The sequence below is a fragment of the Neltuma alba genome, unplaced genomic scaffold (genome assembly GCF_004799145.2).
Source record: "Neltuma alba isolate B1F8T4 unplaced genomic scaffold, ASM479914v2 tig00013641_pilon, whole genome shotgun sequence".
Taxonomy (NCBI): domain Eukaryota; kingdom Viridiplantae; phylum Streptophyta; class Magnoliopsida; order Fabales; family Fabaceae; genus Neltuma; species Neltuma alba.
The window spans coordinates 16,455-43,347 of record NW_021637822.1 but is presented as its reverse complement, the minus strand read 5'-3'; the positions used below and the strand labels follow the sequence as shown (position 1 = coordinate 43,347).

The 26,893-nt window shown below is 34.2% G+C and overlaps 1 protein-coding gene across 1 annotated transcript; it reads left to right on the top strand.

The window, feature by feature from the left end:
• Positions 1-4,541: 4,541 nt before the first annotated feature.
• On the top strand, positions 4,542-7,784 carry LOC114738628 (putative receptor-like protein kinase At4g00960). The gene is made up of 8 exons (XM_028926697.1): positions 4,542-4,936; positions 5,169-5,314; positions 5,664-5,786; positions 5,886-6,013; positions 6,333-6,546; positions 6,654-6,885; positions 7,168-7,318; positions 7,470-7,784. The coding sequence occupies exons 1-8, from the start codon at positions 4,542-4,544 to the stop codon at positions 7,782-7,784; spliced, it is 1,704 nt and encodes a 567-aa protein (XP_028782530.1).
• The last annotated feature ends 19,109 nt before the right edge of the window (positions 7,785-26,893 follow it).

The window sequence follows — 26,893 nt, the reverse complement described above, 5'->3', positions numbered from 1 at the left end:
GAATATTTTATGGACACTTATTAATAATGATCAAATAAAGCTTCTTCCAAATATAATACGAAAAAACTAAGCTAAAGGACTTGTATTTGACGATTGTCTAAAAATTGTCAAATTTCTTGAGATTATTTTACGGTTAGAAAACCATCAAATAAGAGGGGGCCCATAAATGACATTTCATAACAATCATTTATATGGTAATTTAGTCGTCATTGTTGTGCTTTTTCTGTGATAATGTTGAACCAAATCAATTTATCTGATGGTTAATTATTTTTTTAATATTAATAATTTTTGTAAATAACCATCAAATAAGCATTTTTCTCAATCTCGGCCTCAATTTATATGAATTTTTTTTTTATATTTTACTGTTAAGAAACAGCAATCTGGACTTTTTTTGGAAAAAAAAATCAATTTTTTTGCCTCTTCATTGGTTCATCCTCCTTCGTTGTAACATCCATATATATGATTGCCTCCATCTTCTAGTCTCCGGCCGCTTTAAATCAGCCTTCTCAACAAGAGCTTAAAGCCTCTCCTAATCATGCCATCGTTGTGGCAAATCCTAGGGTTTTTGAACTCTTGACAAATTTGGTGGTGTTTCGTGGTCAATAATCGACAATTCATTGTGATTTGGGGTAACAACGCAGATTTTTTTTTTTATATAGATTTGTATAATAGCTGTATAACCTCTACTCCAATCTTATTCAGAGGCCTCTATATTGTTTGATTTACCATTCTTACTAAGTGTATTCAGTTATCTTCTTTGAACATGTTCGAACCACTCAAACGATTTTTCACTCTTTTTTTTTTTCCAACAGTAGATGTCAAGCCAACTCTTTCGTATGTATGATCATTACAAATCTTTTTTTTTTTTGTATCACCATAACATCCTTATCAGGACTATTCTCATTTTCTTTGTATGCTATCCTTTAAAAGTCTAACATTCACTGTCATATATATGGTATTGTTAGTCTAATATTTTCCTTTTACCTTGTTAGTTACTTCCCGATCACAAATAACTTTGATATGTATATATATAGTTTTTTTCCATTTAAATCACTCAATTTGAATTCCTAAAACTTATTTGAAAATAATATGAGAAAATTAATTCCTAGTTAAAAGAAAGTAGGACATAGTGAAGAAAAGATCGACATTTCCATTCTTTTTTAATGGCCAGAGACAGCTATATTTGGACATTAATTTATAGTTAATGATGGTGTATTATCATAAACGCATCTTAAATATAGGCAGCTCGGATGTGAGATTAGGATGGTCAAGTTAATAGAATATAGGTGCCGATCGACGGCCAAGAATGAGATTCCACCCACTTAATAATTGGGGAGTGCCTGATAATTAAGGAACGTAATATTCCACTTTATTACTATTTATAAATCACTCGCAAATTAAAAAATACATTACTCCCTCAATTCCTTCGGTTCAAAATATAAGAAAACTTTATTTATTTACGTTTATCAAGAAAATCAGTTAAAACTAATTTAAAACAAGAAATACGTAAGGCATATAATTGTTTTCCTCAAATATGCTTTTATTAACAAAGTTAATAAGTAAAATGTGCAATACGCTAATCAAAGAGGAAATAAAATATATAGGAGCGATATTGAAAAAAAAAGAGCCCCTCCACCTCCAAATTCCACATTTGTTCTCATTTAAAAAAAAGTATTAGAAATGTTTTGTTATATTTCCTCTTACCTATATATTTATTTTTATCACTTTCTATATTTATGAAATCAACAGGGTGAAAATAATAAAAACTCATTAATTACCCGACAAGTAACTTATATTTAGAAACAAATTTTTCTCTATAAATAATTTATAAATAAGATCAGAGCGATATATGAAATAAAAGGCTACAAACGGATCGGATTAGCTTTACGTGTGATTATGAAGCTCAACAAGCAAACAATAAGCACGGCTGCAAATCTGACTTTTAACTTCAGCTAATGAAGGATCGTAAAAACAAGTGACATAAGTTTTTAAACAGTTTAATCAACGCAAAAACTCTATTTTTTACCCCATTTTTTAAAAAGCTGATATACAGAATTTTTTTGTTTTTTAAAAAAATCTCGTATTTTTATTTTCATCTTACTTTATGAAAAATACCAAAACAAAAAAGAATCGAAAATCAAATGTAAAAACACAACATTCAGGAAAAGGATTCGTGCTAATAACTGTAGAAACACACTACCTCTTCGTTCCTTAAAAACACTTGCTAATTATGAATATTGGTTAGAATTACTATTTAATGAAACTTTTAAAATGTATAACTATTACAAAAATTATCTTAAAAAAATAAACAAATATGAGAGACAAAGTGTATTAGACTCTTTTATTTAGAACTAAATTGGATATCAAACTAGATATATGAAGGACAAGAGGTAGTATATTACAAATAATATGATCCAAAATTGTGATTGCCTAGTGCTTGTTTGGCATCACTTGTTTGGCATCACTTATATAAGCACTTATAAGTAAATTTTATGTGAGTTGAAACAAAATTCCTGTCACATATTTTTCCTATGCTCTATAAATCATAATTCAAAAGTTGTTTATTACTCATTTTAGACGGGCTGCTGGAGAATCTTGACGGCTACGTTATACTCAACATGTGCAGTACAAGATCAGCCTAATAATATAATATACCGTACAGCTGTACTTTATTACAGGATTCACTTTCTTAATTCTATGATGTAACAAATAAAAAACGAGTTGACAATTGGGGTGCTAATTAAATCATCTTTCAAGTTATAATTGGGAATCGAAATTTGAGGCATCACGTGATGTTATGCCGGGACTTGGGACATTACAAGTTGTCAATTCTGCAAGCTAATATATACTGGCTCTACTTTTTAATATAAAAGCTACTCCTCTTGTCCTACTCATAGGGCAGAGAAAAAATACATGTTTTGGTCCTATTTATAGTGCATTGAGAAAATTTTTTTGTATGGATATACAATGTTACCCTTTATTTATTATTATGTTAACTTTATTTACATGAGGTATAATATATATTGAATAGGGATAAAGTTGAAAGTTGTTGAATTTTAAATGAGAGTTAATTAAGTTTAAGGTTTTTATTGGTCTGTATGAAATATATTATAGGTGACTTATAAATAGAACCACAAAAGTATTTAACTACTTTGACTAGATTAAAAAGGTTATTTTAGTTAGTTATTTGTAATAAATAAGCATTATCTTATATAAAATATCCTTACTAATCATATACTCCTCCGATTCTTAATATAGAACCTAATTATTGAATTAATTTTGATCATTAAATATGAGACTATTTCTCATATTTATCAATTTTTTCTAAATTACCCTTATGGATACTCTCTCAACTATAATCAGGTGGAAGAGGGAGGAAGGATATTAAGAAAGATGATTATGATATTTTAGGAAAAGCATATCATATTTTTTATAATTAATTAACTTAGCTAACTTCTTTAATCTAATCAAATTAGTTAAATAGGTTTTATATTAAAGACCGGAGGAGTATATTAGCTAGAATTACCATTTGATGAGATATTTAATATATATAACTACTACAAGAACTACCTTAAGAAAAAATAGATAAATATAAAAGACAAAGACGATTGAGATTTTATATTTAAAACTAAATTAGATGTTAAACTAGCTTTTATATTAAGAACCAGATATAGTATTAATTAATCTTATTTTCTCATCCCTTTCCATAATTTTTTCCGCCCCCCAAGTTACCATATGTATAATCAAATCACAAAAAGATCTAAATATTCTTTTAAGAAATGACTACATCAATTATATTTAGTAGGATTCGGCTGCTTCCCCATGTGCAATCAGTCCAACAAGAAGTTTGACTTTCTTTTTTAAACAACAGAGTATATTTCTTGGTACATCTTTCTAATGAATAGTGACATAGAGACAATGATATAAAAGAAAATAAATATAAACAGAACAAGCGAAAATAACATCTAAATTCCTTTATGACCCACTCACGGCGTATGATCACAAAACTTAGAATTCTAAATCATATGAAAATTTAAAAACCTAATTTATATTATAAGAGATGATATAAAAATTTACGCGTATTCATAAATGAATTTATAAGCATACATAATATTTTAACAACTCACAATAATAAAATAACAACTGCGATTAAAAAACCTGACTCAATAAATATACTTAACCTAATAAGTTTTGTCCTAATGTTACGCGCACCGATGTAGAAAATACTCAAAACAGGCGGATTGGATGTGATGGTAGGCAGCTAGATGTGAGATTAGCATTGCGAAGTGAATATGATTGGCGCTTAAAATAAATTTGAATTTTTTAAATGCTTATATATGGCGAGATTATATATAATAACCCTTCTAATTTTAAGGTATTAAAAAAACGGCGGCAAACAGAATAAATTCAATTAAGATATTCAAAACAAAGATATTATTGAAACACAACACCATGTTTATTTATATATATCCCCTCCCACTACTTTCCTTCCTTCCTTCATCTCTCATCTCTCTCTCTCTCTCTGAAAGTAAGAAAACATCATGCTGCTTCGCCTGCAACAGAAGCCCTTCTTCTTCTTCTTGTTGAGCTTCACAATCTGGTCATGGTGGACGCTTGACGGCGTCGTTTCAGAGCCTCAGACGATTTTTGTGAGGATAGGGTGCAGCCAAATCAACGTCAGCGATGTGTCCATCTTCCAGAACAACCTAAACGCAACGTTTCGAGACATGAGAGCGCAGATCAGCAACCAAAGCAAACACTTCACCACGGCGGAGGTAGTAAAGGGTGACAACCCCACTTATGGGCTTTTTCAATGCAGAAACTACCTCTCCATTGCCGACTGTCTCTCTTGCTTCGACTTCGCCGCCGTCCAGATACGCAACTGCTCTGCCTCCGTCGACGGTGCCCAAATCATATACGACGGCTGCTTGCTCCGGTACTTGGCCAATTTCAGCTTTTCTTAAATCGCTTATGCACATAACACATTATAACTCATATGCTATTATATATTTGAAGCATAGATTAGCACATCTAAGTTTGCTATGTAATTATCCTGGTTTATCACTAGTATAAATACATTATATTAATTAATGTAATACAAGAAATTCAGTTTCCCAAATAGTCCGTCACAATAAAATATTTTTGTTCCTCTCTTGTGTTTTATGCAGGTACGAGAGCAATACCTTCTTTAACCAGTCCACAGACGCAGGAAACAACATTTATTGTGGGAATGAAACAAGAAATTCAACTGAACTTGCTTCAACTGTGCAACAAGTGATAAAGAATCTGGAAATAGCCACTCCAAGAATCAATGGTTACTTTGCAGCCACTAAAACGAGAGTACCTAACAGTAACGGCTCAAACATTTATGCCTTTGCTCAATGTCTTGAGACTCTCACACAAAGTGGTTGCGACAATTGCTTGAACATTGCCTTGAGAAACTTTCAGATTTGCCTCCCAAACTCGAATGCCAAGACTTTTGATTTTGGGTGCTTCATGAGATATTCCACCACTGCCTTCTTTGCTGATAATCAAACCACTAACATCAATCTCTTCTTGAAAGAAGATGGGTTATAATAAACTTTTGAAATGGCTTCCATATTTTGCGTATATATGCTCCGGTGAAAATTCGCTGGGTCAACATTTTTCTTCGTGACTTTTAGGAGATGCAAGCACGAAGAAGGCCATTATTGGTGGAGTCGTGGGAGGAGTATCTACTATTTTGATTATCCTTGCATTATTTGCTTTGTATATTCGAGCAAAATCATCCAAGACGGTTCCTACAGGTATGATAACTGAAAAGGTCTTCATTATTTAATTTGAAATGATTTAATGTCATGCTTTGATTTTGTTGAGAGATTTGTCCACTTTGGTTTTCCTTACAGGTGATATTTTGGAAGCAACTGAGTTAAAAGGCCCGGTCAATTACAGGTATAAAGATCTAAAGTCAGCGACAAAAAATTTCAGTGAAAAAAATAAACTAGGAGAACAAGCCTTTGGTGATGTATACAAGGTGAACCTTATAAATTTAAACATTTCTTTTCCGTATTTCAATGACATATCATTTAATGGTATAAATATAGGCTTGTTAATATTTGTCATACACTATGCTACGATTTCATCATACGATATCTATAATGTTTTATTTAATATATTTTCTTCTTGTATGAATTGAGCTCATGAGAGAAGCAAAGGTTGATCTTAGACAAAAAAATACTATCCTTTGCTTGATAGTTAATGTGTATCGTTAAACATCACATTACTTCAAACAAAGATAGAACTTTCTATAAGCATGTTCTACCATCGTTAAGTATAGTGTCTTTGTTGAACAGGGTACTCTGAAAAATGGAAAAGTAGTTGCTATCAAGAAATTGGTTTTAGGCCAATCCAAACAGACAGAGAAAGAATTTGTGAGTGAAGTGAAGTTGATAAGTAATATTCATCATCGAAATATTGTTCGGCTTCTGGGATGTTGCAATAAAGGCCAAGAGAGATTTCTTGTCTATGAATACATGAAAAACAAAAATGTTGGCCAATTCTTATATGGTAGACAAACTCAAACGCCTAAATGAATTTCTTCTATTGTTTCAATCAACTTTGATTCCTCTATTCTTCTTTTTCTTTTTTCTTACTCTCTGAAGTGTTGGAAATAGGTGAAAATAAAGGTTCTCTTAATTGGGCACAACGTTATGGAATAATTTTGGGCACTGCAAGAGGCTTGGCATATCTTCATGAGGAATTTCATATTTGTATCATACATAGAGATGTAAAAACTAGCAACATTCTCTTGGGTGATGATTTTCAGCCTAAAATTTCTGATTTTGGATTGGCAAAGCTTTTGCCAAGAGACCAATCTCGTCTCAATGAACCATTTGCTGGAACAATGTAAGTGAATGCATATACACTTCATCCTATTTTACCCACTTTTATTATGTCAAACAAAAACAAGAGATATTGTTAAAAAAAAAAAAATCATGTATTGACCACATGAAACCTTGTTACCTTTATTTGAAAATGATGCGTTTCAAATATGATGCAATATTTGAAAATGTGCATAAATTTTCAAATTTAGTTTGCGAGTTCATATCTTTCCTTTTCTTTATTGTGTCCTATGTATGTTTGTTGTTGTTTTGAATCCCCATGCCATAAACGATATGTTTTTGCTAGGGGATACGTGGCACCTGAATATGCAATGCATGGACAATTATCAAAAAAAGTTGATACTTCTAGCTATGGTGTTGTTGTCCTAGAAATCATAAGTGGAGAAAAAAGTAATTCATTGAAGGTTGATGATAGTGGTGAATATCTCCTTCAAAAAGTAAGTAAACCCTCAAAACAAATCTAATTAGAAAAGGAGTGCTTTTTGTAGAGGGAACTTCATGTGCAGCTCATAATGTATAAATTCAATGATCTAATGAAATATGCCTCACTTAACCCTTTGTTTCATTATATGATCATTTTGTTCCTAGGCTTGGAAACTATATGAGAGAGGAATGCATATAGAGTTTGTGGACGAAACCTTAGACACAAAGGAGTATCATGTAGAGGAAGTCAAGAAAATCATAGAGATTGGGTTGCTTTGCACACAAGCATCTCCTGTAGCAAGGCCAAAAATGTCTCAAATTGTTAGAATGCTCAAAAGAAAGAGCTTAATGGAGCATGACCTGCCTACTATGCCTATTTATGTGCATCCTAGATTTGGATCCAGAAGAGAAACCTTGGTGAATAATGGTTCATCTTCATCAAATGCTACTATGTCCACTTCCACTCTATCAGGAAGGTGATTACATCACACATGATCATACAGTTAAGGCTCACTTGAAGTTTGACCCTAGCGAGTTTACAATGGTGAAAATGGAAAAGTAAATAAAGTGTTCTCCTTCTTTTTCCATTGTGCAAGAGTTATGAGAAATCATGGCAACTTGGCATTTGGTGTAAAATAATTTATTGAATATGAAAGCCTTTGAATCATGATTGTACTATACTATATGTGGTATTTGATATCCTAAAACTGCCAAATGCTAACGTGTGTTTGATTGTTTTCTACTTCTATTAATACTATGAACTTAGGTTCGTTCACTACCAGAAAAAAGGCTTTTCACGGCGGTTAATAGTGGCTTTTCATGGCGGTTTTGAAGGCGAAGTTAATAAAGGCGACGTTGAAAGGTAAAGAAAACACGGCGGTTTGAAACCGCCGTGGAAAATCGATTGTCCACGGCAGTTAAACAAAAAGCTGCCGTTGAAATTTGACTTTCAATGACGGTTTTTTTATTAACCGCCGTTTAATATACTTTTAACGGCGGTTATATATATAACCGCCGTTACAAATATTTTTTTTTAAAAAAATTCTGCTTGATTTTCATTTTTACCACCCTGCAGTTTACAGTTCCAAATAAATGTAGGCAGTGCGGATCACGCAGAACAAGACCAATTAGCTAGTTATTCTTTTACACAATGCGAAAATAGGGAAACCGGCCAATAGAACTAAGGGGTTAATTAAGACCAAGGAACACGTATTGGCTAGGTCCAACAATTCTGAAATAGTAGTAACTACTTCTCTGTACAATAGAAATCATGAACATGTACATATAAGAGGGAACCGAGAGAAAACATCTAACAATGAATTTTTTGAGAAATGACCTAACTATTTGAAAGCTAAATTTCAATAGTTTGTACCAATGTTGTTGACAAAGTGTCCCTCATCAAGTTGATGTCATCTATGAGATATGGCACAGTATTTTGAAATATCTGTTAATAAAAAATAACATAGTAAACTTAGTCAAAAATGTGAAATGAATTGAAGAACGTCATGCAATGTAACTCATCTTTACCTCGTCTAATTTCTCAGTCGTTCCTATCTCAATTATGTCATTCATGTAGCGGATGAAATAATATCCACACTCAACATGTCCTTGTTGATAACGGTACTAAAAAAATAAGATATAAAATTAAATATTAGACATTATTGATTATAAACATTAACTTTAATTCATCCAAAAATGTTTAAAAGTTAGTTCAAAACAACATATACCTTTGGAAGAATCCATGTTGGTGCTTGTCTATTTTATTTAATCGCCACAACATTAAAAGTATGAAAAGCCCTATCAATAGTATAAGAGAAAATGATATTAGCGCATGCTTGTATAAACTTCACAAGTAATAAATATAAAAATAAAAACTAACATGTCGATGACATCTTTGGTTTCTTCGGATGGACTTCCATAGAGTGAAAAACCAGTAAACTTTGTTGTCAAAAGGGGCACAAACAATTAGAGTCCAATGATAACTGGAAAAGGCAAACCATGTTAATTATAACCCGACACATACAACTTGTATATCTCAAATACAATAATACACTTACCCTTCCATGTAAGGTGCAAAATATATTGGCTTTCTGGTCTGAGTCATTGTGGTCATAATGTAGATTGACCTTGCTTCCATAGTATTAAATTCTTTCTGCACCCTTTGAGGACACATAAAGCCATATGTTCCTTCAAGTCCTCCGTTTCGACAGATTTGATTAAAGTGCCTGTTGTTCAAGTAAAAAACATTAGGACATGCATGAAGTATAATATGTAATAAGAAAATGATATTGTAACTTACAAAATAGCGAGCTGCATGAAGGCTATATCAAGCTCCTCAAAGTTGAGGAACTGAACGAGATCCCTCTTGTCAATGGTGAAGTCGTATGTTATATCTGAACCCATAACCCCCAATGGCATCTTGAAAGTCACAGGCTTATCCATGTTTGGCACCATGGAATGAAGAACCTCCAAACTAGAATACATAAGAGCAACATCACCAGGAAGAGGCAAGAGTACAGGATCTAATGATGCGCTCGTTGTGGCCTTCTTCATGCCGCCTTCTTCACCATGGCTTTGCAATAAGTCTCTTTGGCCACAAAATGAAATGTCCTTTAGCTTGGGCCAAGAGTCGAACCTCATCAGTAGGATTGGGCACTGGTGTACACCCCTGACCACGAACAATCAATCTCTCCACTGTCACCCTTGCTTGATTGCTCGGAATTTTGTTGCCGTGAATCGTTGTGCCCATGAATGCTCGACCACTAGCAACATGAACAGGTGAATTTTCATAATCCACATAGAGAGAACCGGCATCCCATTGTCTTCGACAGGGTCAGGGCTAGGGTCAGGGTCAGACACTGTCAGTTGCTGTGTCTGATTATTACTGCCCTTTCCGCTTTTTATCACAGGTGAACCCTGAAACATAATATGAAATTAGTTAAGGAACATTAAATAAGTTTAAATGGATCAAATGAATCTTTAGAAGATTTAAAAAGATGTGTGATTATTACCTGGGAAGGTTCAGATACTCGGGCATCTGGAATCCGCTCGTACCCATCATCATCAGAGTCTGTTGAAACTTGGCATCGAATTCGTCACGTATCTTTTGCATCTCTGCCATGTGTTGTTGACTTAGTTCAGCTCGAACTCTCTCTGTTTCTTCCTGTAGTCGTTGGTCGAGCTCCTCTTTAGATACCATGTTAGCGGAGGATGATCTAGTGCTTCTTCGTGAAGCAGAGCCAAAAAATTCTTTAATACCAATCCCTTTAGGGGTCCCTCTGACTCTTCCGGATGGTCAGCCTTTCCAATAGCAGTGGCCAAGATATCCATCCGTCCTTGAGGGATGAATGTACCTTGAGATAATTGCTCCTCAAGTGTATCCTGTATCATTAAAGCAACAAATTCAATTTAAGATAATTGAAAAAAACAATTAATGAAGCATAATTCTTAAATATTACTTACAATCCTCTCAGCAACAGCAGCAGACTGTGGAGTAATGTATTGACCCTTTTTAATCCTGCCGCCTTCCATTTTTCTTGGCGAGAAGGACGCTCAATAGGTGGAATGTAGCCAGTAGGATCTGAAGCAGCAGCCATCTGTGCATTCTTCATCCGTTCCTCCATCATACTTCTTTCCAACCCACCATACCCTGCACGAGACATGGTATGTGGGTATACATTCTGCTCAGATATTTGTTTGTTCTTCTGACTCAATGCCTATGACAATGAAACCAAATCGACAAAGTTAGTTTAGTTAAATAAAATATGACCTGATTAAAAATTAAGTTTGAAGAAACCAAACCTGAAATGCAGGGTCTTCACGTTGCTTCACAAAACTCTCCATGCCTCTCGTCACTAATAAATGAATATCGTTCCTTAGGATGCTCACCCTTTCTTTTCCACGAATATAATGTTTTGTAAGCGTGGCCTTAAAATCCCTCCACCGTTCATCAAGTTGCTTAAAACCGGTCTCTCATTTGCTTAGTGGCAGGAATATCAAATGTCAGCTGCAATACAATAATAGCATAGAGTTATAAAGTAAATAAGCAACTATAATTGAAACAAGTAGAGAAAACAATGCACAATATACCAATATATCCTCCCAAATGTTTTTCTTCAAATCTTTGTCCACCTTCTTCCAGCTAGGAATGTCAATGCCAATCTTACTGCGTGCGAGATAACCCACATAACTAGTAAATTGAGCCCCAGCCTTTCCTATAGGCTTCAGATCATCATCAAACTCCACTGTAATCCTCATAGGCTGTGTGCTCTCATCACGTAAAGCTAAATGCCTCATATGGGTTGGCCCTCTACCCTTTCTCCGGCTAGTAAAAGAGCTGTCGTCACCAGAAACCTGTTGACCGGATCCGTCCATTTCCTGTTTAAAGAACAACGAATTAATAAATGTAAGAATAAGAAATATCAAGTTAATATAAAACATTATATTATTAAGTATATTTAGCAAAAAAAATCAAATAATTCATTTAAGGCTTACAACGATTATCCTCCCAAATTCCTTCACAATGATCATCTCTAACAGCATAGTCATCATCTACCAAATCTAATTCAACTGCTTTAGGTCGAGTAGCTGTGAAAGGCGGGGTTTCATCAAGATTAAGCTCTAAGTCACCATCATCTCCACCAACTCCTTGCCTTTTACCTTGAAGCACGATAGACAATTTCTTTTTGCTAGATCGGAACGAAGAACACTTGTTTTGCTTGACTTGCCAAAATAAATGGCTCGTCTCCATATCCAAACCTCTCAAGATCGACCGAAACAAATCCAAATTCTTCATCCACTTGCACAGCATTACTATTAACCCACTTACATTTGAAGACGGGAACTTTAACTTGGTATAACTAACCTCCCATATCTCTTCTATTATTCCATAATAGGACATTGCCGCCAACATTGGGTTTTGTCTTTAGAACTAGCAAAATGCATGGCTTCCGCTACTACCATCACCCCACTATTCTGCATAGTACTCTTATCGTCTTGGGTTTTTGTGTAAAAAGAATAACCATTTATATCATATCCACCCCAACACAAAACCTCAAAAGAAGGCCCTGCAGCTAGCCTCTGTATTGTCTCAGAAGGATTGCCATCTTTTAACACTTCTCGCTTGAACCACTCTGCAAATGACTTATTATGTTCATTAGCTAGTTGCATATCACTCTTTCTTGGATTCAAGTTCCTCAGCATATTCTTGTGAGCATTTAAGTAAGGCAAAACTTCATCCGTGTTGTTTAAAATGTATAGATGTGCCTGCATTACAACTTCTCTTGACATAGACCTCACTATGACACCCCGTGTTCCCTTGCTTCTTCTCCCCTGATCATGTCGAGATTGAGGAAGACCAACTGCCTTTACCCTATCAAGATATGCGTTACAAAACTCAACTGCCTCCTCACTACATATCTCTCAACAATTGATGCCTCAGGCCGATAAGGATTCTTAGAGTACCCTTTTAGGATTTTCATGTATCTCTCAAAAGGGTACATCCATCTTAAACACACAGGGCCACAAAGTCTTATCTCTCGCACAAGATGAGCTATCAAGTGGACCATAATATCAAAAAATGATGGAGGAAAATGCATTTCCAATTGAGAGAGGATCACATAACCTTCATTTTCTAATTCATCCAACTCAGCAGGATCAATGACTTTGCTGCAAATGGCACTAAAAAACATACAAAGTCTTGTAATAGTATTTCTCACATCGGTTTTCATAATGCCTCGAATAGCAAGTGGAAGTAATTGTTGCATCAACACATGACAATCATGAGACTTCATTCCCGTTATCTTCAAATCTTGCATTGAAACAAGTTTGCTTAAATTAGAAGAATAACCTTGTGGCACCTTAATACTATTGACAAAACCACAGAAACTTCTTTTCTCTTCTTTTGATAATGTGTGCGCATAGCTGGATGTAAATAAGCCCTCTTACCATCTCTTTCTTGTGGGTGAAGGACATTTCTTATTCCAATTTCGACTAAGTCTCGTCTTGTATTGATTCCATCTTTAGTCTTTCCACTTATATGCAAAAGTGTACCAACAAGGCTCTCACATACATTCTTCTCCACATGCATCACATCTAGACTATGCCTCACATCAAGACTTTGCCAATATGGAAGATCAAAAAGACAGATCTTTTTTTCCATATATTTCTCTCACCGGCAGTCTTCTTCTTCTTCTTACCGAAGACCACATTAATTCCCTCCACCCGCTGATAAACTTCTTCTCCAGTTAATGGTCTTGGAGCCATTTCATATTCTTGTGAGCCATTAAATGCCTTTTTCAATCTACGGTAAGGGTGATACCGACTAAGAAACCTTCTGTGACCAAGGTATACTGTCTTCCTGCCATGTTTAAGTTGCATATAGTGGGTGCCTTCTTCGCATATCGGGCATGCTTTATGCCCCTTAACACTGTATCCTGACAAATTTCCATATGCTGGAAAGTCATTTATCGTGGTGAAGATCATGGCACGTAAATTGAAGGTCTCTTGTTTATATGCATCAAACACATCAACACCTTCCTCCCATAATTTCTTCAGATCCTCAATCAAAGGTGCCAAATACACATCGATATCGTTTCCCGGTTGTTTTGGCCCCGAGATCATCAAAGATAGCATGATATACTTTCTTTTCATACATAACCAAGGAGGCAAGTTGTAAATTACGAGGAGCACTAGCCAACACTGTGTGTGCTACTAAGATTACTATATGGGTTAATTCCATCCGTACAAAGCCCTAGCCGAAGGTTTCTTGGCTCGCCACCAAATTGAGGAAATTTTTGATCTATTGTTTTCCATTGAGGAGAATCTGCCGGATGATGAAGCTTTCCATCACATATTTTCTCATCGAAATGCCATCTCAAGTTCTTTGCATCTGTGACATTAGCAAATAGACGCTTAAATCGTGGTATTATTGGAAGATACCATAGAACCTTCAAAGGAGAACCTTTGGTCATCTCATTATAATCACCATCATCTTTCTTCATTTTGTATCTTGAAGTCCCACATTTAGGGCACTTATTCAACCCTTCATAATCATTTCTGAATAATATGCAGTCATTAGGATACGCATGTATCTTCTCATATTCCAAACCCATCAGAGACAAAATCTTTTTTGCCTCATACATTCGTTTCAGAAGTGAATTCCCTTTGGGAAGAATATCACTCAGCAATTCAAGCAATTCTGTAAAACTAGCATCGGTCCAACCATTTCTTGCCTTCAAATTCATCAGTTTCAATACGGTTGTCAACCTTGTGTAATCATCTTTGCACCCCAGGTATAAAGGTGTCTCTGCATCACTACACAAAGTTTCAAAGGTGGAAGAGAATTGTGTAGAGGATTCATACCTTATATCACGAAACATATCCGAAATTCTATCACCAAAGTCTTCATTCACAACCTTCTCATTTACAGACAGTGTAGTCTTTCTAATTTCTCCATGCCATATCCAATTTGTATACCTCAAATTTATCCCATCACAGATAAGATGCTCTTTTATCTCAGAAATACTCTATCGACTATTGTTTAAACATTTGACACAAGGACCATAGTACAATCCATCTCTTTTACTAGGGACATTTCTCTGAGCAAACTCAAGAAACTTTTCAACCCCATCCTCATATTCCTTGCTAATTCTCTTAGCTTTCATCCAACTACGATTCATTGCTCTACAGATTATTTAAACAACACTTTACTATCAATCAAAATTCATAACGAAGAAAAAAACACAAAATAACAAACAGATTATTTATTACTAAATTCTTATATTTATTGCAAAAAATTACCAAAAATTCGAAATAAATATCAAAAAATTATTAAAAAAAATTTAAAAACTTCACAACTAATCAACTCCAAACATTTAAACATGTTTCTAATACAATATATAAGAAGGAATTAAGGTTTTCTCACATCCAATGCCCACCAATCAACACCAATCAACGATTCAACCACATAAAAAATGCAAAATGAACAATACAAGCCAACCACAATGTAAAACTAACAAACCCATTTCATATATAACAGATTTTCATGGCCAAAACATTCAACAAACCAAGAAAAATTGAAAAGAATGAAAGAAGAGGATACTCACAGAGCAGAGAAGATTCAAATGCGAAGTGAGGGCGTTCGAACGCGGCGAACGACGGCGGACGCACCACAAGCTAATGGAGGAGTTAAAACGGTGGGATAGTGGGGGGTATGACCGGTTTTCGGTGGTGGGGACAGAGGGGACCACGACCGAGCAAGAATGACGCGAAATGAGGGGCGTTCGAACCACGGTGGACGGCGGCGGACGGCGGCAAGGCACCATAAGGTCATGGAGGAGTTTAAACAGTGGGATAGTGACGGGAATGGCCGGTAATGGCAGTTTTTCAGTGGTGGGACAGAGGAGGACTACGACGCACTGAAGAAATGAGAAAGAAAGTGACAGAAAGTCGAGTAGAGAAGGTAAAGTGAACACACTTTCCACGGCAGTTTTTAAGAAAACCGCCGTGGAAAGTGTTTTTTAACGGTGGTGGAAAATATAAGCCTCCTCAACTTATTTACAAAAATGCCACAGTGTTTTTTTTCCACGTCGTTTTCTGCTTAACCGCCGTTATTTTGCGACGTTAAAAATCTTTTTTCTAGTAGTGGTTAATCATAGTTCATTGAAAGATAAAGAATTTTTCCATAACCATGCATCCTTACTCATCAAGTATTTTGAAGGATTTCAGGGCATACCAAAATATGATGAGTGTTGGTTTGCCCACGTAATGTGGAATCACCACTACTAGAAAAAAAGCTTTTAACGGTGGGTAATTAAGGTTTTTCACGTTGGTTTTAGAGGCGAAATGGATATTGTCGATATTGAAAGGAGAATAAAATATGACAATTATTAATATAATCGCCATGATAAATGTTTTTAACGGCGGTTATACAAACAACCATCATTAAAAACTCAATTTTTTTTAAAACAAATACTACGAGAATTTCTTTTACTACCTCACTGCAGTTTACAGACCCAAATCAACCAGCAAAGCAGAAGAATATGGAGAACAATTTCAAGATGACTAGATGAACACTAACATCCAATTCTTATTGAATCACCTAATATATCAACAAACAATCAACTAGTTAATAATCAAACAATGAATTAAAATGTAAGGAATTACCTAACTATTTCACATTTTTAAAATTCTGTAGCAATGTTGTTGACAAAGTACTCTTCATCAAGTTGATTTCCTCCATATCGTATGGAGTAGCATCTTGGAATGCCTGTAAATAAAAAATAACATAGTCATCAGTCAACTTGATTAAAAATGTAAAAAGAATTGAAAAATTACATGCAATGTAACCTATATTTACCTCGTTTAATTTCTCAGTCACCCATGTATTAATGATATCATTATGTATCAGATGACATAATATCCACATTCAACACTCTTAGGTTGACAAAGGTACTAACAAAATAAAATATAAAATTGAATATCAAACTTTGATTATAAACATTAATTTTGATTATTGAAAAGATTTATAAGCATATATTTAGCTCAAAATAATATACTTGTGGGAGAATCCATCTTGGTGGTTGCCTATTTTGCTACTTGGCCACAACATTGAAATTATGAAAAGCCCTATCAGCAATAAAAAAAATGATATTAAAGCACGATTTTATAAACTTTACACGTAATAAATATATAAACATAAACTAACATGTCAATGACATCTCTGGTTTATTTAGTTGGACTTGCACGGAGGGAATCGATCCAGTAGACTTTGTTATCAAAAGGAGTACAAACAATTAGGGTCCAATAATAACTACAAAATACGAACTATGTTAATTATAATCCTATATATACAACTTGTGTATCTCAAATACAATAATATACTTACCCTTCCATGTAAGATGCAAAATATATTTTCTTTTTCATTTGAGTCATTGTGGTAATAATGTAGATCGATCTCGCTTCCACAGTATTGACTATTTTCTACACCATTTGAGGACACATAAAAGCCATATGTTCCTTCAAGTCCTCCCTACCGACAAATTTTAGTAAAGTCCCTATTGTTTAAATAAGAAACACTAGAACGTGTATAAGTATAACATGAAATAAGAAAATGATAATGTAACTTACAAAATAGCCAACTACATGAAGACTATCTCTAGCTTCTCAAAGTTGAGGAACTGAATGAGTTCCTTCTTATCAATGGTGAAGTCGTATGTTACATCTGAAGCCACAATCCCCAACAGTATCTTGAAAGTAAGGGGCTTCTCTATGTTTGCTACCATGGAATGAAGAAGCGCCAAACTAGAATACATAACCACAATATCATCAAGAAGGGGCAGGAGGACAGGATCTGATAATGCGCTCTTTGTCACCTTTTTTGTTGTCATCTTCTTTCTTGCTGGCTTTCCAACAAGTCTCTTTGGCCACAAAATGAAATATCCTTTAACCTAAGCCAATAGTCGAACCTCATCAGGAAGGTTGGGCACTGGTGTACCGCCTTGACCACTATGGATTCTATCCACCGTCACCCTCGCTTGATCCTTTGGAACTTTAATACCGTGGATTGTTGTGCCTGAGAATGCTTGATCATTAGCGACATGAATAGCTGAATCTTCAAAGTCCACATAGAGAGCACACGGCATTCTATTGTCTTCAGCAAGGTCAAGGCTAGGGTCAAGGTCAAACACTGTCAGCTGCTGCATCTGATTATTGCTGCCCTTCTTAGTTTTCATCATAGGTGAACCCTGAAACATAAAAAGAAGTTAGTTAAGGCATATTAAATAAGTTTAAATGGATGAAATGAACTTTTAGAAGATTTAAGAAGATGTGTCATTATTACTTAGGAAGGTTCAGACACTCGGGGCATCTAGAATCCGATTATGCCCACCATTATCATAGCCTGTTGAAACTTCGCATCAAACTCCTCACGCATCTTTTGCCTCTCCGCCTTGTGTTCTTCATTGAGTTGAGATCGAACTCTCTGTTTCTTCCTATAATCACTGGTCGAGCTCCTCTTTAGATACCATGCTAGCAGAGGATGATCCAATGCTTCTTTGTGAACTGGGGCCAAAGAACTGTTTAATGACAATCCCTTTAGGTGGTCCTCTGACTCTATAATGGTCTGCCTTTCCAATGGCAATGGCCAAGATATCCATCTATCTATGAGGAACAAATATACCTTGGGATAATTGCTCCTTAAGTGTATCATGTAACATTAAAAGAAAAAAATTCAATCTAAGATAATTGAAAAAAGTAATTAATAAAGCATAATGCATAAATATTACTTATAACCCTCTCAGTAACAGTAGTAGACTTTGCAGTGATATATTGACCCCTTTTAACCCTCATTGCCTTCCATTTTTCTTAGCGAGAAGGACACTCAATGGGTGAAATATAGCCAATAGGATTTGAAGCAGCAGCCATCTGTGCATTCTTTTTCTGCTCCTCCATCATACTTCTTTCCTACCCACCGTACCTTGCACAAGACATGGTATGTGGATGCACATTCTACTCAGATATTTGCTTATTCTTCCTACTTAATGCCTATGACAATGAAACAAATTCAGCAAAGTTAGTTTAGTTAAATAAAATATAAATTCATTAAAAACTAAGTTTGAAGAAACCAAACTTGAAATGCAGGGTCTTGACGTTGTTTCACAAACCTCTCCCATGCCTCATCACTAACAAAAGAATATCGATCCTTAGGATGCTCACCCTTTCTTTTTCCATGAAGATACTCTCTTGTAAGCATAGATTTAAAATCCTCCTACCTTTCATCGAGTTGCTTAAATAGATGGTCTCTCATTTCCTCAGTTACAGGAATATCAAATGTTAGCTGTAATACAATACAATAGAGTTACAAGTAAATAAGCAATTATAATTGAAACAAATAGAGAAAAGAATTCGTAATGTGCCAAAATATTCTCCTAAATGGTTTGCTTCAAATCTTTGTCTACCATCCTCTAATTAGGAATGTCAATCCCAATTTTACTATGTGCGGGATAACCCATATAACTAGTAAATTGAGCCATTTTGGGATCTACAACTTTCAAATCATCATTAAACTCTACTGTAATCCTCATGGGCTATATGGTCTCATCACATAAAGCCAACTTCTTCATACGAGTTGGCCCTCTATCCTTTCTCTTGCTAGTAAAGAAGCTGCCATTGCCAGAACCTTGTTGACCAGATCTGTCCATTTCATGTTCAAAGAATAACCAATAAATGTAAGAATAAGAAACATAAAGTAAAGTTAACATAAAACATCAAGTATATTTAACAAAAAAAATCACATTATGAATACATGATAAATATGAAATGAATTTAATAAGAAACATCAAATAATTTATTTAGGTCTTACAACGATTATCCTCTCAAATTCCTTTACAATGGTCACCTCTAACAACATAGTCATCATCTACCAATTCTAATTCAATTGTTTTAGATTGAGTAGCTGTGAAAGGTGAGGTTTTGTCAAGATTAAACTTTGAGTTACTGTCATCTCTACCAACTCCTTGCCTCTTACCTTAGACCATAATAGACAACTTCTTCTTTGCTAGATCGGTAACATAAAATACTTGTTTTGCTTGACTTGCTCAAATAAATGGCTTATCTCCATATCCAACCCTCTCAAGATCGACCGAAACAAATCCAAATTCTTCATCTACTTGCACAACATTACTATTAACCCACTTAAATTTGAAGACGGGAATTTTGAACTTGATATAGCTAACCTCCCATATCTCTTCTATTGCTCCATAATAGGATATTGACACCAATGTTGGGTTTCTATCTTTTGAACTAGCAAAATGCATAGTTTCAGCAACTAACATCATCCCACTATTTTGCATAGTACTCTTATGGTCTGAGGTTTCTATATAAAATAAATAACCATTTATGTCATATCCACCCCAACACACAACCTCAAAACAAGGCCCTGTGGCAAGCTGTTGTATTGTCTCAGAAGGATTGCTATCTTTAACACTTTTTGCTTGAACCACTTTGCAAATGACTTGTTATGCTCATTAGCTAGTTACATATCATTCTTTCTTGGATTCAAGTTCTTCAGCATATTCTTGTGAGCATCTAAGTAAGGCAAAACTTCCTCAGTGTTATTTAAAATATATAGATGTGATTGCATTACAACTTCTCTTGGCATAGACCTCACTACGAGACCCTGTGTTCTCTTGCTTCTCCCCTGATTATGTCAAGATTGAGGAAGTCCAACTATCTTTACCATATCAAGATATGCATTACAAAACTCAACTATCTCCTTAACTATATATCTCTCAATAATTGATACCTTAGGTCGATAAGCATTCTTAGAGTACTTTTTAGGATTTTCATGTATCTCTCAAATGGGTACATCTACCTTAAACACATAGGGCCACAAAGTCTTATCTCTCACATAAGATGAGCTATTAAGTGGACCATAATGTCAAAAAATGATAGAGGAAAGTGCATTTCCAATTGGGAGAGGATCACATAACCTTCATTTTCTAATTCATCTAACTTAGTAGGATAATGACTTCACTGCAAATGGTATTGAAAAACATAAAGTCTTGTAATAGTGCTTCTCATATCATTTTTCACAATACCTCAAATAGCAACTGGAAGTAATTGTTGCATCAACGCATAAGAATCATGAGACTTCATCCCCGTTATCCTCAAATCTTGTATTGAAACAAGTTTGTTCAAATTAGAGGAATAACCTTATGGCATCTTAATGCTATTAAGAAAACCACAGAAACTTGTTTTCTCTTCCTTTGATAATGTGTGCATAGCTGGATGTAAATAAGCCCTCTTACCCTCTCTTTCTTTAGGTGGAAGAGTTCTTTTATTTCAATTTTGACTAAATCCTGTCTTGTATTGATTCCATCCTTAGTCTTTTCACTTATATATAAAAGTGTATCAACAAGCTCTCATATACATTCTTCTCCACATGCATCACATCTAGACTATGTCTCACATCAAGACTTTGCCAATATAGAAGATAAAAAAAGATAGATATTTTTATCCATACATACCTCTCACCGACAATCTTCTTTTTCTTTTTACCGAAGACCACATTAATTCTCTCCACTCTCCAGTTAATGGTATTAGAGCCATTTGATATTCTTGTGAGACGTTAAATGCCTTCTTCAACCTAAGGTAAGGGTGGTGTCGACTAAGAAACTTTCTATGACCATGTTAGACTATCTTCTTTCCATGTTTAAGTTGCATGTAGGGAGTGTCTTCTTCACATATCGAACATGCTTTATGTCTCTTAACACTATATCCTGACAAATTTCCATATGCCAGTGTTAACTCTAAGAAATTGATATCTTTTTATCATATTTTCCTTCTTAACTTCTTGTTTTAAGAGTTAAATTGTGTATAGAAATAAAGCCTTTAAGGAAAATGTGTTTAGTTTAGCTTTTTAGAACACTCTTGAGATAATTGTGATTATTTGGAATTATTTAGAACTTACATGTTTCTTTTTTAAGTAGGAGAATGGAGACCAGTGTTTTCAAGCTATGTAAGACACTCTTGAAGAGTAGATTAGCTGGAAGGAAGCATGAAAGAGCTCTAAAGACTAATGTAGAAAACTCTCATTTTTCAATACATTTGTTGTTGGTTTGCCATAACCATTGCTATAGCAAACACAAGGAAAATGCAGCCCGAGAGGGGTGAAATTTATGGCGATTCATTATTGATTTGCCACAACTAATCCATAGCGAGTGAAGAAAATCTGCTGTAGTACGTTTCAATTATTAACGCACTGTTAGAGTTAAATGGAAGGAGAAATGTGATGGTTTTGGCATTCTGGACTTCTTGGGCACTCTTGAGAGCTTTGTGTGCTAGGGTTTGGGTGTTTGAAAAGTTGGAAGCAAGGGATTGAGCTTTGGAAGAGATTTGGAGCTTCATTTTCTTGGTTTTTCTATTTCTCATCCATTCCCTTTCTTGTAATCTACTATGGCTGTGAATTTCCTTTATATTTATAGCTTGTGGCTGACTATAAATAGCTAAATACTTTGTTCTAGGATTATTTTGAATCCTTGTGTGGATTAACTCTTGACTGCTCCTCTCTTTTTGTGGTTAATGACATATGTCTGTTTATTTTACTCTTCTCTTAATGCTTCCAAATGCTTGATCACCATTTAGTTGATTTGTTCACTTGATTGATACTTAAGAAGGTTAGATTAAGTGTAGAACTTGGGTAAAATTGTGCACAAATTTGAAGTTTGCTTGTTGAATGGATAGTTTTGTTGGTAAGATAGAGATATACTTATCAACCTTGCATAGTCACCTTAGGATTGAAGCTTAAAAATTGGGTTTTATTAATTGTAATAAGAGATTGAGCAATTTATGGAAGTAAATACTTGTGCTTGACTTGAGAAAGCTTTTACAAGTACTTCTCGAATCCTAGACTAACACATATTTTCATTAAGAACAATTATGAGAGGAGATAAATCAAAGGTTTTGAAATACAAGGGGAATGAATAATCCTGGGCCCTTTTATCCCTTGAAGTTTAAGAATCAATTATTTTCATTACTTTCTAGATTTAAAAATTGCTTTCAAAGTTCACTTTTCCCATAAAAAAAATTGTTTGGCTCAACTTAATTAAATTCACTCAGTCTTTTGTTTGGTCTTGATTTTTGCATAAATCTTTGTGGGAACAATCTTTTCTCATCACTTTATTACTTGTAATGACCCATGCACTTGCGGTGTGAATAGCTAGAAAATCATTTATTATGGTTAAGATCATGGCACATAACTTGAAAGTCTCTTGTTTATATGCATTGAACACATCAACACCTTCTTCCTATAATTTCCTCAGGTCCTCAATCAAAGGTGTCAAATACACATCGATATTGTTTCCTAGTTGTTTTGGCCCCAAGATCATCAAAGATAGCATGATATACTTTCTTTTCATATATAACCAAGGAAGCAAGTTGTCAATTACGAGGAGCACCGACCAACCACTGTGTGCTTCTTAACTCCAAGAAGTTCACATCTTTTTATCACATTTTCCTCTTTAATTTCCTATTTCAAGAGTTAAATTGTGCATAGAAATAGAGCTATTAAGGAAAATATTTTTAGTTTACCTTTTTGGAGCACTCTTCAAATGCTTGTGATTATGTAGAGTTGTTTAAAACTTACACATTTCTCATTTACGTAGGAGAGTGGAGACCAACATTGTCAAGATATGTAAGACACCCTTAAATAGTAGATTAGCTGGAAGGAAGCATGGAAGAGATCTAAAGACTAATGTAGAAAACTCTCATTTTCTAGTACATTTGTTGTTGGTTCACCGCAACCAATGCTATAGCTAACACAAGGAAAATGCAACCTGAGAGGGCTAAAATTTGTGGCTATTCGCTGTTGATTCATCACAACCAATCCATAGCAAATGAAGAAAATCTGCTGCTGTGGATTTCAATTATTGACGTGTTGATAGAGTAAAATGAGAGGTGAAAAGCGATGGTTTTGGAGCATTCTGCACTTCTTGGGCATTCTTGGGTGCTTTGTGTACTAGGGTTTAGATGTTTGAAGCATTGGAAGCAAAGGATTAAGTTTTGGAAGAGATTTGGAGCTTCATCTTCTTGGTTTTTTTCCTGTTTCCACTCCATTCCCTCTCTTGTAATCTGCTATGGCTGTGAATTTCCCTTATATTTATGGCTTGTGGCTGACTATGAGTAGCTAAATACTTTGTTCCAGGATTATTTTGAACCCTTGTATGGATTAACTTTTGAGTACTCCTCTTTTTTTGGGATTAATTATATATATATATATGTATGTGTTTATTTTACTTCTTTCTTAATGCTTCTAAATGCTTGATCACCATTTAGTTGATTTGTTCATTTGATTGATGCTTGAGAAGGTTAGGTTAATTGCAGAACTTGGGTAAAATTGTGCAAGAATTTGAAGTTTGCTTGTTGAATGGATGGTTTTGTTGGTAAGATAGAGATATACGTACCAACCTTGCATAATCACTTTAGGATTGAAGCTTAAAAATTGGGTTTTATTAATTGTAACAAGAGATTGAGCAATTAATGGAATTAAATACTTGTGCTTGACTTGAGAAAGCTTTTACAAGTACTTTTTGAATTTTAGACTAACACATATTTTCATTAAGAACATTTATGAGAGGAGATAATTCAAACGTTATGAACTACAAGGGGGATGAATAATTTTGGGCCCTCTTATCCCTTGAAGTTTAAGAATCAATTACTTTTATTACTTTCTAGTTTTAAAAGTTACTTTCAAAATTCACTTTTCCCATCAAAAGAATTGGTTGGCTCAACTTAATTAAATTCACTTAGCCTTTTGTTTGGTCTTGATTTTTATACAAATCTCCGTGGGAATGATCTTTCTCATCACTTTATTACTTGTCACGACTTGTGCACTTGCGGTGCGAACAGTGCTACTAAGATTATCATATAAATTAATTCCGTCTATACAAAGTCCTAGCCGAAGGTTTCTTGGATTACTACCGAATTGAGAAAATTTTTGATCTATTGTTTTCTATTGAGAAGAATCTGCTGGGTGACGAAGTTTTCCATCACATATTTTCTCATCAGAATGCCATCTCAAGTTCTTTGCATCTGTGGCATTAGCAAATACGCTTAAATCGTGGTATTATTGGAAGATACCATAGAACCTTCAAAGGAGGACCTTTGGTTATCTCATTATAATCACCATTGTCTTTCTTAACTTTGTATCTTGAAGTCCTATATTTAGGGCATTTATTCAACCCTTCATACTCATTTTTTAACAATATACAATTATTAGGGCACGCATGTATCTTCTCATATTCCGAACCCATCGAACATAAGATTTTCTTTGCCTTATACATTCATTTTGGAAGTGAATTCCCTTTAAGAATATCACTTAATAGGTCAAGCAATTCTATGAAACTAGCATCTGTCTAACCATTTCTTGCCTTCAAGTTCATCAATTTCAACACGGTTGTCAATCTTATGTAATCATCTTTACACCCTGGGTACAAAAGCGTCTCTGCATCATTACACAAGGTTTCACATGTGGGAGAGAACTATGTAGAGGACTCAGACTGTATATGTCACAAAACATATCTAAAATTATATCACCAAAGTCTTTATTCATAACCTTTTTCTTTCTAGACATTGTAGTCTTTCTAATTTCTCCATACCATATTTAATTTGTATATCTCAAATTTATCCCATCACAGATAAGATGCTCTCTTATCTCAGGAATACTCCGCCAACTATTATTTAAGCATTTGACACAAGGACAATAATACAATCCATCTCTTTTACTAGGGGCATTTCTCTGAGCAAACTCAAGAAACCTTTCAACCCCATCCTTATATCATTTGCTAATTCTTTTAGCTTTCATCCAATTATGATCCATTATTCTACAGAGTCAATGAGCATAGTTGCAATTATTTTTAAAAATTAGATTAAATCATTTCCAAAAAAAAATAGTTACATATAATGAATGAGCAAAAATGTTGATAAAAATATATAATTAGACAAACATATATAAGTTTTGTAAAATAGTTAATAATAAATTATTTTTATTATTTTAATCAAAATCAAAACTATTCTTCATAACATATTTCAACATGCATAAAGTTTTATAAAAATTTTAAATTAATTTAATATAATTTCTTTTAGAACACTTGCTTCTAATTTAATGTCATAGAAAAAATAAAATTCGATTTGTATATAAAATTTAGCTTTTTGTAAAAATAAATTAAAACACATACTTAAAGAAATAAATTTTTGTAAAAGTATTATTCCCTTTAGGTCCTTCATTCTAATTTTCCCTATAACAAATCCCAAATTATTTAAAAAATAGACAAATCAATCAATCAATCAAACTAACAATGTAATAAACAAAGACACGATAAATTTGAAGGAATATAACAAATAAAACAAAAGTAACAATTCAATTTCAAACCAATTTAATGAATAAATATTCTTAAAGCTGAAACTTTTAAATCCAAATCGAGAACTAGTGAACAAAAAACCGGTTCAGACCGGCCGGTTCAACCGGTAAATCAGTGAACCAATCAATGGACTAATTCGGTTTGGATACTAAACTGAGAAGGAGTTGAACTGACAAAGAACTGGTCAAACTGGTGTGAACCAGTGAAAACCAAAAAAAACTTGTGTGAACAGGTAATAAACCGATTTGAGTGATTATGTTGTTATTAATCGTATTTTTCTCATACAGCTCCTAATATATTAGCCCATATAAATTTAAATGAATTTTAATGATAATTTTGGTATCAATGATTATTAATTTTAATTAATGATGAACCATAAAGATATACATTTTCAATGTTGTTATACTTTGTTATTGTTACAATCAAATTATTATCATATTTTCTTATATTTTGTTATTAGTGAGTGTTAATGTCATTTTATTTTGCTATTTTTAATTAAATTATATTATTTTAATATGACTGGTTGGACCCTGAGTTGACCCCAGTCCGACCAACTGACCCTTGAACTACTACTTCAACCGATTTAGTGTCCGGTTTGGTTTTTGTTCCTTGGATGGGAGCACAAAAAATATCCATTTAACATGAAATTTTAAACAAGAATTTATTATCAAT